Source organism: Elephas maximus, chromosome 26 (genome assembly GCF_024166365.1).
Source record: "Elephas maximus indicus isolate mEleMax1 chromosome 26, mEleMax1 primary haplotype, whole genome shotgun sequence".
Classification (NCBI taxonomy): domain Eukaryota; kingdom Metazoa; phylum Chordata; class Mammalia; order Proboscidea; family Elephantidae; genus Elephas; species Elephas maximus.
In genome coordinates this window covers 20,355,001-20,367,952 of record NC_064844.1, presented here as the reverse complement: position 1 = coordinate 20,367,952, position 12,952 = coordinate 20,355,001, and the positions used below count along the sequence as shown (strand labels likewise).

Genomic DNA, 12,952 nt, shown 5'->3' with positions numbered 1-12,952 from the left:
TTTTTTTTTTAAAAAAAAAACAAACCAAACCCGTTGCCATCAAGTGGATTCCGACTCACAGAGACCCTATAGGACAGAGCAGAACTGCCCCATAGGGTTTCCAAGCAGTGCATGGTGGATTCAGACTGGTTAACAGCTGTAGCTCTTAACCACTACTCCACCAGGGTTTCCACTCTGTCATAGGCAGAATTATTTCAAAACAATTGAAATACCTTAAGTCCAGAAAGAAAAAACAAAAACCTACCTAATACAAAGTTATGGAAAGTTTTTTTTTTTTTAATATATTGCTTTATAAATCATTATACCAGAACATTGCCTCAAATAGAAATGATGTAGAGTCACTTACTCCTCCTGGTAGGTGAAGGTTAAATATTTATTCCCTCTGGCTTTCACCCACTAAAAGTCATTTATGTTTTCACTCTACTTAGTAAAGTCTTGTTGGTCTTTTAAAATATAAATCCAGGACTCCCACTAATGCTATTGTGGGAGTCTTTGATATAGTTACAGATTTATATTAAATTATGAGCAGAAATGTAGATTATTGCATTCAATTCCCTAAACAAGTAATAGTAAACTGACAACGTTCAGCTAATGATCAAAACCCCTCCAACTTAGGCAGCTTATCTTCCAGCGTTGTATCAGGCAATACTCTCCAATTCATTGGGTGCTCACTGGCTAATTTTCAGAAGCAGATCATCAGGGCTTTCTTCCTTGTCTGTCTTAGTCTTAGTCTACGATCTTAGTCTACAATCCTGAAAACGACGCAGGACCTGGCAACATTTCATCCTTATGACAACATTTCATCGTTCGTATACACTCTGTTGCCAACTCAAAGGCAATTACCAACAACAGCCATGATCAAAAGAACAAGTGTTTATCGGAAAAGTCTGGGAGGATTGAAAAAAATCTGAAGGTTTAGGCTTAAGGGGAGAATTGTTAATAGAAAAACAAGTTAATCACAGAATGGAACAATATAATCATGCTTGTGGAGGACTCTTCACAACTCTATGGAAGGCTCTACAGCACAAGGGGCAGAAAACGATGAGCTTTCATTCAGGGGCAGAGCAGATATACCCAGTCCTCTGAGTCCAGATGGACTCTGGCAAGGTAGGAAGCACAACACCGTATGAGGGCACGCTGAATAGACAGAGAAGTGTGTGTGACCTTCCCTGGCCAAAATTGAACTTCTCCAGAGCATTCCATTAAAGCGTCAACCCAGGTTACTTCCTATTCATCTACGACACTTCTCAGCCTGACCCTTCTAAATAATGCAATGAGAACTATGAAATATCTGCACTTCCTTGGATATATATGAATGAGTGCACAGCTGTGAAGTTTTGCAATTTAAAACTCTCTTAAAAATATGAATTCCCTATATACTAGTCCCCAATCCTCCTTCCTGACACATCTAAAGCTTCTAAAAGCAACGTTTGCTTTTTATTTGACCTAAAGATATAAGGGCTCCAAAGCCCCAAAGAAAATATGTTTAAAAGAAATTCTTCATGCCTTCTGATGTTACGAAATAAAAAGAGGAAGCATGTCCAATGAGTACTGAATCAAAGTCTAAGACTGCGGGATTTCCTGGGATGGGGAACTTCCAGTTCTAAAACCGGGAAAGTTCCAGGGAAACCAGGACAAGCTGACCTCCCTATGGGTGACCACAGCTAAAGCTCAATCCATTGAGGGCACAGTTCCCCCATTGCTAACATTTGTGTGAGGAATGGGATAAGAGGCTCAGGCAAGGTAGACCCGAAGTTTCTCCAGGGCCCCTTTGGTTCTATTTTCCTACAACCTATAAAACATCTAAAAAAAAATCTTGTTGCCACTGAGTTGTTTCCAACTCCTAGTGACCATATAGGACAGAGTAGAACTGTCCCATAGGGTTTCCAAGGACTGCCCGGTGGATAAAATATCTAAGACCATGTTTAATTGGATTGTACTTCCTATCCCATGAGTGAATACACATTTACAGAGGGCCAGAGGGCTCTGGAAACATTCTGTGTTAAGTGTGGCATTATAGAAGCTTAGTACTAAACTGGAAACCCTGGTGGCGTAGTGGTTAAGAGCTGTGGCTGCTAAGTACAACGTCAGCAGTTTGAATCCACCAGGCACTCCTTGGAAACCCTATGGGGTAGTTCTACTCTGTCCTATAGGGAGTTTTTGACTTTTTATTTTTCATTTCTATAGAAAAAGAGGAAAAATAAACCGCTTTTAGAAAATGTCAAAATCAGTCTTAGAAGAAATACAGCCAGAATGCTCCTTAAAAGCAAGGGTAGCAAGACTTCAGCTTGCTTACTTTGGACAGGTTATCAGGAAAAAACAACCCTAGGAAAGGACATAAGATTGGTAAAGTAGAGGCTCAGCGAAAACACGGAGAACCTCAATGAGATAGATTGACACAATAACCACCCAATGAACTCAAACATAGCAAGGATCACAAGGAAGGTGCAGGACCGGGCAAAGTTTCATTCTGTTATACATAAGGTCGTTGTGAGTCAGAACTGCCTTGATGGCAGATGACAATAATAAGAAAATATCAAGGTAACAAAGAAAATTCTCCCCAAACCAACACTCATCTTAGCCCCACTTCCACCCCTCCCAGATCACAGGACACCTAGACAAGATATAGGAACAAAAGTTTAAAAAGAGGAAATAGTATTTTGACTTGCTGACAGCCACTGCGAAAGACTCTATTTCTACGTTTTTAAGAATTTAAGAAATTTACAAATGTATGATTATAAGTAACTGCTAAACCCAAGAGCAAAGCGAATGCAATTGTTTCAACCATGATAACACAGCAATAAAAGAAAAAGTAGGACCTTGAATATTATAGTATGTCCACTTTCAAATACATTCCCTAGTTTTCTTTAATCATGGAAAACACCATTTTAGAAGATAAAAAACAAGTTACATGTAAGACCAAGTCACGTAAGCGCAGGACTAGAAAATCCGAACAAAGATTTGGGTTTCCTCTTCCATCTTTGGACATTCTAATTTAGGATAATATCTGACCTATGGCTACTAATACAGATCCTAATGAAAGCATTTCTGCCATGGAAACTGAGTTATGAGAAATATCCAAAAATGCAAATAAGAAAGGAGTGTTACTGATTTTTTCCTTTAAGGCAGCGACGTTCAGGGAAAATTACAAGAAAACGCCTAAAAAAAGACAACATCCAAGAGGGCAGAGTTTTGATATGTGTTTTTAACTCATGAATGAATTACGCTATCATGTCCCATCATCATCCTCAGTAAATGAGAGACTGAACTTCCATTAACATATACCCATCATCCTCCATTATGAAAACCGGGCCTACAAAAAGGCTGACATCACCAATAAAAGATTTTTCACTTGTTACGTAAGGGGCAGCCTCAAAGTCTGTGTGTACATTCACATGTATGGCTAGCCAGGTACACATATATGTGTATGCTTCTCCTTTCCTCTTCACATAAAAGCTTTTCTCTTCAAATCAGCCCATAGTTCGTGCCCAAGACTATAACATACCCTAAGGGGATATGAAGATGTGTGCATGAGAGAGGGTCCCAGTCCTCAAGGCAGTTATAATTTACTTGGACAGATAAGACATATTCACATGAAGAGTTCCCAGTGCCAGTAACATGGAAAGTTTATCATATTTTCTTCAGTAATATGGAGATGTGACCATCTGCATATTATTTGCATCAATCACAAAGCCTTAATTCAAATAATTAAGAAAAAATAAATCCATGCTATTTATTTCAATTGTATGAAAATACAGTAAGAATAACCAGAAATAAGAGAATTTATTTTGAGCCTGTAAAAAGTAGCATACTAGTGGGCATCAGTAGGGAAGACGAGGTGAAATCTTTACTGGCCAGAATATCACATAGATTCAGGAAATGAAATTACGGAAAAGGAAACAATTTTGTAATTACCCAAGCAATGGCCATGGCAAAGAAGTGTGGCTTCTCAGGGCTTTCCGAAACCCAGAGATGTGTCAAGAACAAGCTGCTGGGCCAGGTTCCAGGTTGTAGCCCCAATTCCTTCACAATCTCTCTCTCACCCTCGTTTTCTACCGTGACAGTCGAGGTTTGAACTAGACGATGGCTCATGTTCCTTTAAACAACACTTCTGGTAACCCTTTCTTTGATAAATATACCCAGGCCCCATATCCTAGCCTCTGGCTCCCTGCCTCCCTTCCCTACCTCCCCAACTAAGTAAACCATTTTGGTTCTTTTTGTTGTTGTTGTTCAGTTTTATATCTTACAGTGCGCATCTTTAAATTATTCATGAACCTATGACTTTAATTTTTTGTGTTTGTACACCGGCTACAACAACGGATGGGAAAAGTAAAATTCTAATTTATATTGCTAAAATTTAGCACTGAACAATGATCAGTTTTTACATTATCTAAGCCTATTAAAAAAAATTAATTTGGCCAAATTAATATAGCATATTAGTCAGTATCCTTACAAGAAGTTTCATTGTAGCTGTGATTCACAATGATGAAGATCGGATCAAAAAAGTTATGTATTCATTGCTTTCAGCTGGCTTAAAATTGGCTTAGCTGTGCTACAACCAAAAGTACGGAAATATTTAATTTCCTTTTTTATGATAATCCAGCGACGACACCTAAGTAGAACCTTTGTATAAAAAGGCGGCATAAAACATTCTTTCATCTGGTAAGTCTTATGAAACATACAGTGTTTGAGAAGGAAAAAAAATTAAGAGCAGAACAACTCATAAATATGGGTGGTAATACTGAACAAGATCACATTCTTTCTACATCGTTTTTTTATGTTGAAAACATTCTAGTTAGGACATCTGAACGTTAGGACAATCGCAGCAATGAATTCAAATGTTAGCCAATAAAATGCAAAACAGCACGAGTTCTCTCTGTTCCTAAGTACTTTTTTAAGTCGTTTCCAGGAAGAGATAAGAGAAATCTAAAATAGAAAAGGGAGGACACACTCAGGCTTCCATGAAGCTGTGCCACCAGGTGAATATTAGGGAGCAGAAATTAATCAGAGAATTGAGAAGTGTGCTGGAAACGTTTTTCAAATATTATTCTTGCTTGTGTCTAGCTCCATCTCCAGCTGAAAATCTGGCCAATTGTAAAAAGTATTTGTGAAACACTTCCTGCACGTGGCATATGTTTTTGGATACTTCCGACTTTGATGTGAGAGATGATAAAGCATTCAGAAATGAAAATGTTACTCTCCAACAAAAAAACAACCCTGTTAAGTTCTAAGCTTCTTCTAGTTTCGTAAGTTGGAAAACATTTGGAACATAGTACCTTTTGATTTTCAAATAATGTGCTTTAAGAAAACAAAGAAGTGCAGTTGTTCAAGGCAAGGGGGAGATGAGTCTAAAGGAAATAAGGTCCTAAAACTTACTATAAGAGTTATTACTTTTCCTTTGCAGTCTCAATGCTATTTACTCCACGATAAATAAACTGTTTTATCCCTTGAGCTGGGAAGAATAATTTTTACCCTACCAAGATGATGACGGTACTACTGCAGTGCTCACTCTGCAAGAAATGCATGAATATGAAGTAGCGTCAACCCTTTTGATCAAATGGAGTGTAGGCAAGAGTTGATTTGCGATGCATTAATTTAGGAACTCAGCGGACAGGCTCCTACTATATCTGGCTGATCTAAACTTGAGCTCATGATAACATTGTACAAAGCTATGGTAGATAAAAGTGATAGGTAATGCCAATAGAACAATCCCACTGACAACACAAACTCCTCCAAGAATTCTTCCAGGCACTGTGATAGGATACATATCTCCATAGCCAACTGTAGTCATAGAGATAATCACCCACCAGCAGGCAGCAGGGATGCTGGCGAAGTCCTTGTTGGATGTTTCCAGGTCCAACCCATGTTCAAGAAGCTGAGAAAGTGCACTAAAGATTGCCATGGCAACGCAAATGAAGACAAGTAACATAACCATCTCTCGGTAACATCGTTTGAGAGTCAAACCAAGTGTCTGAAGACCAATGAAGTGACGGGCAAGCTTAATCACCCAAAAAATCCTCATCATTCTAAGCACCCTCAAGGTGACTCCAGCCCTCTGGAGTTGAGAGTTCTCGCCTGTAAACACCGTCATTAACACGGAGATGTAATACGGCGTGATTGCCAGTAAATCAATGATGTTCAGGGGTCTCTTGACAAACTCACACTTGTTTTTGGAGACGATGAACCTCACGACGCACTCTGCAGTGAACCAACCTATGCAGATAGCTTCAATGATTCTGTCAAGAGAACAAAAGAAGGATTGATCATTTTATTTTTCAGCATGTTAACAGCTCTTAGATTTCTTCAGATAGTACACACTGACACACTGATTCAGTTACTTTTCCAGAAAACATAAAAAAACAGACAGCATGACCAACATCATCAGAACCACCAGGACACAACAGACCAATAAATATTATCCTTCAAGTGAAAATTAAGCTTGACGAAGTTCTTGTTTGTATACTGCATTAAATACCATTAAATTATTATTTTTAACTTGTCACAAACATTGGAAACAAATCTCTTATTTGGTGGTTTGAAACTCACTTATACTCAGCTAGCCACTATATGAAAATGTACTTACTCTTTGAGGACAGTTGTTCCCAATGTGATGTCAGTTACAAGTGAACTCAAGATCATTTCCTATAATATTACTCTCCCTTCTTTTCCAACAGGCTTGAGTGGAAGACACCAAAGCTGAGCCAGCTCTTGGGCACTGCCAGAGCCCAGGGATGCACCAGGTCATGGTCAACCTCATCGGGAGTGTCAGGGAGCAAAAAAGGCTGACAACTCTGGTAGGATCAAGCCAAATCAGTTGCTGTCAAGTTGATTGACTCATGGCGACCCCATGGGTACAGAGTAAAACTGTGAACTGGAGGGCTGTGATCTTTCAGAAGCAGATCACCAAGGCTTTTTTCCGAGGTACCTCTAGATAAGTTTGAACTGCCAACCTTTTGGTCAGCAGGAGAGCACTGAACCATCTGCTGCACCGCTCAGCAGCTCCTTCAAATAGGACAACCACTATGATTTTCCCAAAGATCACCGCTATTTTGTTTTCCATAAATATTTTTATGCAGATGTATTTTTGAAACATAAGACCACATTTTGCCGAGAGCAGTGTTTACAAACCTTTTCACATCACTGCACACATTGAAAATAATATTTACATAGCATACTGGGTCGTGGGTAGGATATTTGGAGCAGAAGCCACTGGCCTGGGGGCTTTGGCCACCCTGGTGCTTGCTCCATTTCTTCCAAGGCTCAGGCAACCAAATCTCAGCACACAGTTAGGAAGCCCTGCCTGGAGTGAGAGATATTTTGAGGTAACTTCAATTAATTTAAATTCTACTTGTCTGTCCATGTCCTTTGCTCACAGGGCTTTTCATCCTTCAGGGTATGCAGGGTGTCACACAGTTATTTGACCAAGTCTACTTTTTTTCCCATGGGACTATTTGAAACACTATTTTGGAAAGTGGTTCCAAGGACTTTGCCTATAAACATTTGTTTATAGCAGGGCTTGACAAGCTACAGCCCATGGGATAAGTCCTGTCCACCACCCATTTTTTGAACAGCCTGCAACTTAAGAATGTTTATTACATTTTTAAATGGTTAAAAACAGCACACACAAAGGGTCCCGGACAGAGCAGGAGAAAAACTGTAGAATAAAAAATCAAATTCAGAAAAAAGACTAGTCTTACAGGTCTGACAGAGACTGTAGGAAAGCCCGAGACTATGGTCCTAAGACACTCTTCTGAACTGGAACTGATGCCATTCCTGCAGACCATCTTTTGCCAGACTATAGACAGGGCCATAAAATAACAACACCCAAGAGGAAAATGCTCCTTAGAACAATCAATTCTACAAGACCAAAAGGACACTATTTGCCCAAAAGCAAAGAAGAGAAGGCAGAAAGGCATAAAAAATCAAGACGAAAGGAAATGGGGAACCCAGGGTGGAAATGGAGAGAGTGCTGACATATTGTGAGGAAGGCAACCAACGTTATGGAACACTTTATGTACAAACTGTAGAGCTGGAAACTAATTTGCTCTGTAAACTTTCACCTAACGCACAACAAAAATTTTTTTAAAAACTAAAACAAAAGAAGTTCATCAAAATGAAAATCACTGTGCATCGAAGGACTTTATCGAGAAAGTGAAGAGACAACCTATAGGAGAAAATATCTGGGGACCATATATCGGATTTAAAAAAAAAAAATCCCATTGCTGTCAAGTCAATTCTGACTCATAGTAACCTTATAGGACAGAGTAGCACTGCCCCCATAGGGTTTTCAAGGAGCAGCTGGTGGATTTGAACTGCTGATCTTTTCTTAACAGCCGTGCTCTTAACCACTGTGCCACCAGGGCTCCATGTATCTGATAAGGGTTTAATATCAAGAATATTAAAGAATTCCTATAATTCAACAACAAAAAGACAAGCAACACAATACAAAATGGGCAATGGGCAAAGGACTTGAATAGGCATTTCTACAAAGAAGATATACAAATGATCATTAAGCACATTAAAAGATGTTCAATGTCATTCATTAGTCATTAATAAACCAGACCCATTGTCGTCAAGTTGATTCTGACTCACAGTGACTCTATCGGACTGAGCAGAGCTGCCCCATAGGATTTCCGAGGCTGCAAATCTTTAGAAAAGCAGACTGCCACATCTTTCTCCCTCAAAGCGACTGGTGAGTTCAAACCACCTACCTTTTGGTTAGCAGCCAAGCACTTAACCACTTTACCACCAGGGCTTCTCATTAGTCTTTGCATTAGTTATTAGGGAAATGCAAATCAAAACCACAATGAATTAACCACTTCCCCCCACTAGGATGGCTACTATCTGAAAAATAATATAATAAATAACAAGTGTTGGTGAGGATGTGGAGAAACTGGCACGTTTCTCTGTTGCTGATGAGAATGTAAAATGGTACAGCCACCGTTGAAACCAGTTTGGTGGTTCCTCAACAATTTAAACATATAGGAATATGGTTTCGTGGGTCTCTCCAGTCAATTGGTCTAATAATGTTTTTAGAGTTTCTGCTCTACCTTCTAATTCAGTGATAGTGCCTGGGGTCTTAAAAGCTAGCTTGTAGCCACCCACGACACAGTTGGTTTCTATTCACCTGGAGCAACAGAAGAAGATCCAGGAACTGGGGAAGAATATGGTCTGCAGATCTAATTGCCTCCATGAACTACGACCTCCTTTGCCCTGAGACCAGAAGTAATGGATAGTGCCTGGCTACCATTACCAAATGTTCTGATCAAGGATCCCAACACATGGATCTTGACCAAAAGGAGGAAAAAATGTGGAATAGAACTTCGAATTCTCATTGGAAACCAGGCTTACTAGATCCATTGAGATTGGAGGGACCCCCAAATCTACTGCCTGGAAACAACTTTTAAACCTTGAATTGAAACTATCCCATGAAGTCATCTTTAAATTAAACAACAATTTAGCTCATTTAATAAAGAATGTTTGCCTTGCACCTTGTCTGTATAAGATTAAATGGATAACCGTAACTCTAAAACACAGATGAGAGCTTTAAGGGGCAGAGAATCTAAATTAATAGTGGTAAAACAGTACAATCAGAGACAGGGACAATGGAGACACAATGTGATGTTAAGTAACCACTGTCAATGAACTATACATGCAAAAATTGTTGGATGAGTGTATGTTTTGCTGTATATATCTTCACCAAAAAAATTCAAACATAGAACTGCCCCATAGGGTTTCCAAGGAGCACCTGGTGGATTCGAACTCCTGACCTTTTGGTTAGCAGCCTTAGCTCTTAACCACTATGCCACCAGGGTTTCCAGAATTACCGGATGACCCAGCAATACCACTCCTAGGTATATACCCAAAAGAATTGAAAGCAGACACTTGTACACCAATGTTCATTGCAGCATTATTAACAACAGTCAAAAGGTAGAAACAATACAAGTGTTCATCAACAGATAATAAATAAAAAGTGGTACACACATACAGTGGAATATTATCCAGCCATAAAGGGAAATAAAGTTCTGGTACATACTGGATAAGCCTTAAAAACAGTATGCCGAGTGAAACAAGTCAGTCACAAAAGGACAAATATTGTATGATCCCACTAATATGAAATATCTAACAAGCAAATGCATAAAACCCAAAGTTTATTAGTGATTACCAGAACTCAGGACTGGAGAAAGGAGGCAACAGGGAGTTGTTTTTGAAGGGGTAATGAATTTCTGGTTGGGGAGATGAAAAACTTTTGGAAATGGATAGTGGCAATGGTTGTATAATGTGGTGAATGTAATTGTTGCTTTTATTGTTGCTAGCTGCTGACGTCCGTTCCAACTCATAGTGACCCTGTGTACGACAGAATGAAACATTGCCCGGTCCTGCACCATCCTCACAATCGTTATGTTTGAGTCATCGTTGCAGCCACTATGTCAATCCATCTCATCAAGGGTCTCTTTTTCGCTGACCCTCTGCGTTACAAACTATGATGTCCTTTTCCTTCTGAAAACATGTCCAGAGTATGTGAGACCAAGTCTCCCCACCGTCACTTTTAAGAAGCATTCTGGCTGTCCTTTTTCCAAAACAGACTTGTTTGTTCTTCTGACAGTCTATGGTAAATTCACTACGCTTCATCAACACCACAATTCAAATGCATCAACTCTTCTTCAGTCTTCCTTATTAATCTAATTAATGCCACTGAATTGTACAGTTAGAAGTCATTAAAATGGTTAAATAAATAAAGGTTAAAATGGCAAACTATGGTTATATATATTTTTCCATAATAAAGTTAAAAAACAGGAATAACATTTCATGACACACGCCAATTCAATGAAATACAAATTTCAACGGTCATAAATAAAGTTTTATTGGAACACAGCCATAAAACGCACAGCATGACTCTGCAAAGCCTGAAGTATTTACTATCTTGGTCTTTACAGAAAAAGCCTGCTGACCTCTGGTTCCTCAGAATCTGTGATATCCCTACAGGAATATTTCTTAATGTGTGCTTTCGTTTCTATAGTAGTATTTTTTTTTAAATGTTTGCATAATCATATTATGAGTCATATGGATGACCAAGCATTGCTGTGTGACTCCATGCCCACATTTGTGTTTGTGATGATGAACGCACTAGTGTACAGCAGAATTGTCATGGGCTAATATGAGGAGAAAGGAGCCCTGGTGGTGCAATGGTTTAGTGCTCAGCTGCTAACCAAAACATCAGGGGTTCAAATCCACCAGTGGCTCCTTGGGAAAAAGACCCAGGGATCTGCTCACATAAAGATTACAGCCTAGAAAACCCTATGGGAATGTTCCCCTCTGTCATATGGGGTCACTATGGGTGGGAATCACTTGACAGCACACAACAAAAGCAAGAGGAGAACAGAGGCAGACTCAATAGGCTAACGATGCATCTTGGACCAGGGAAAAAGATCCACCAATATCATGGCAGTCCATATAAATGAATGTTTCATGGTAGTTTAATGGAGAAAAGTGGTGGGAGACCTGAATCATCCTAAGACAGACAGTAGTACAGGATAACACATCTAAAGAGCCAGCCCAGTAATTTGAAAAATACCTGCCTCCAGTCATTAGGAAACCCAAGTGGAGGGTAACAGGCGGCTTGACACAACCCATGTTCTATTGATGGGGTCTGGAGATAGCAGAAACTCAGTGAATAAAGAAATACACAGAAGGAAATGTTTTTCCTGAGCAAAATTCAGTTATCTTATGGATTGTGTCCTATAGTTTGTCATGTGGAAATGTTTTGAATGGTGCATGTTTTTTTCAATACTAACTCAGAGGTTACGTGTTACAACACTAGGTGGCATTTCTTCTGGTACCACTAAAGAAGCTCTATATGCCCTGTAACAATTGGTAACTCCTGGTAACAAGACAGAATTACCCTATCAACACCATGTCCCCATGTTCCCCAGTCTTCATTCCCACCCTGCAGTCCTATCAAGGAAATCTAACACCAGAAGAACAGTGCTCCTCACGCTTCAAGCCCTAAAAATCAGTTGTTATTGAGTCGATTCTGACTCATGGCGACCCCTTGTGTGTCAGAGTAGAGCTGTGTTCCATAGGGTTTTCAATGGCTGTGATCTTTCAGATGTAGATTGCTAGGTCTTTCTTCCGAGGTGCGTCTGGGTGGACTTGAACCTCCAGTAAGCAGTCTAGTGTGTTAATCATTTGCTCCACCCAGGGACTCCCCTTAGGCCCTAAACCCATTGCCGTCGAGTCGGTTCCAACTCACAGCAATCTTACAGGACCTTATAGGACCATAGGGTTTTCAAGGCCGTCATCTTTATGGAAGCAGAGTGCCACATCTTTCTCCCATGGAGGGGCTGGTGGGTTAGAAATGTCCAACCTCAGGTTAGCAGCTGAGCACTTTAACCACTGTACCACCAGGACTCTTTCCTTAGGCCCTTACAAGTCCTAAAAAATGAGGGGCCAGAGAGCAACATCCAGCATCCCTAGGATCATACTCCCAAACTACCATCCCAGTCATCGATTCCTCAGGGCCCTGGTTATAAGGGCAATAGCTGTATTATTTTCCTGGGGCCACCATAACAAAGTACCACAAACTGGGTGGCTTAAAACAACAGAAATTTATTTTCTCACAGTTCTGGAGGCTAGAAGTCCAAAATCAGTTTCACTGGGCCAAAATCAACGTGTTGGCACAGCTGCACTCACTGTGGGGGCTCTAGAGGAGAATCCATTCCTTGCCTCTTCCAGCTTCTGGTGGCTGCCAACATTCCTTGGCTTGTGGCCACATCACTCCCATCTCTAATCCTGTAGTCACTTTGCTTCCTCCTCATCTGTCTCTGCCTCCTTCTTAGAAGGATACATGTGATGGTATTTAAGGCCCACCCAGAAAATCTACTAATCTTCTCATCTCAAAACCCTTAATTTAATCACATCTGTAAAGACTTTCTTTTTGTCATATAAAATA

The 12,952-nt window shown here is 39.9% G+C and overlaps 1 protein-coding gene across 2 annotated transcripts in view; it reads right to left on the bottom strand.

Annotated features, from left to right (window-relative positions):
* Positions 1-2,800: 2,800 nt before the first annotated feature.
* The window catches only part of KCNG3 (potassium voltage-gated channel modifier subfamily G member 3), an 88,588-nt gene continuing 78,436 nt past the window's right edge, over positions 2,801-12,952 (bottom strand). For both annotated transcript variants that reach the window (XM_049870418.1, XM_049870419.1), the window contains exon 2: positions 2,801-6,236. In XM_049870418.1, the coding sequence (XP_049726375.1) occupies positions 5,591-6,236 (646 nt within the window). In that variant the 3' untranslated portion in view covers positions 2,801-5,590. The remainder of the gene's footprint in view (positions 6,237-12,952) is intronic.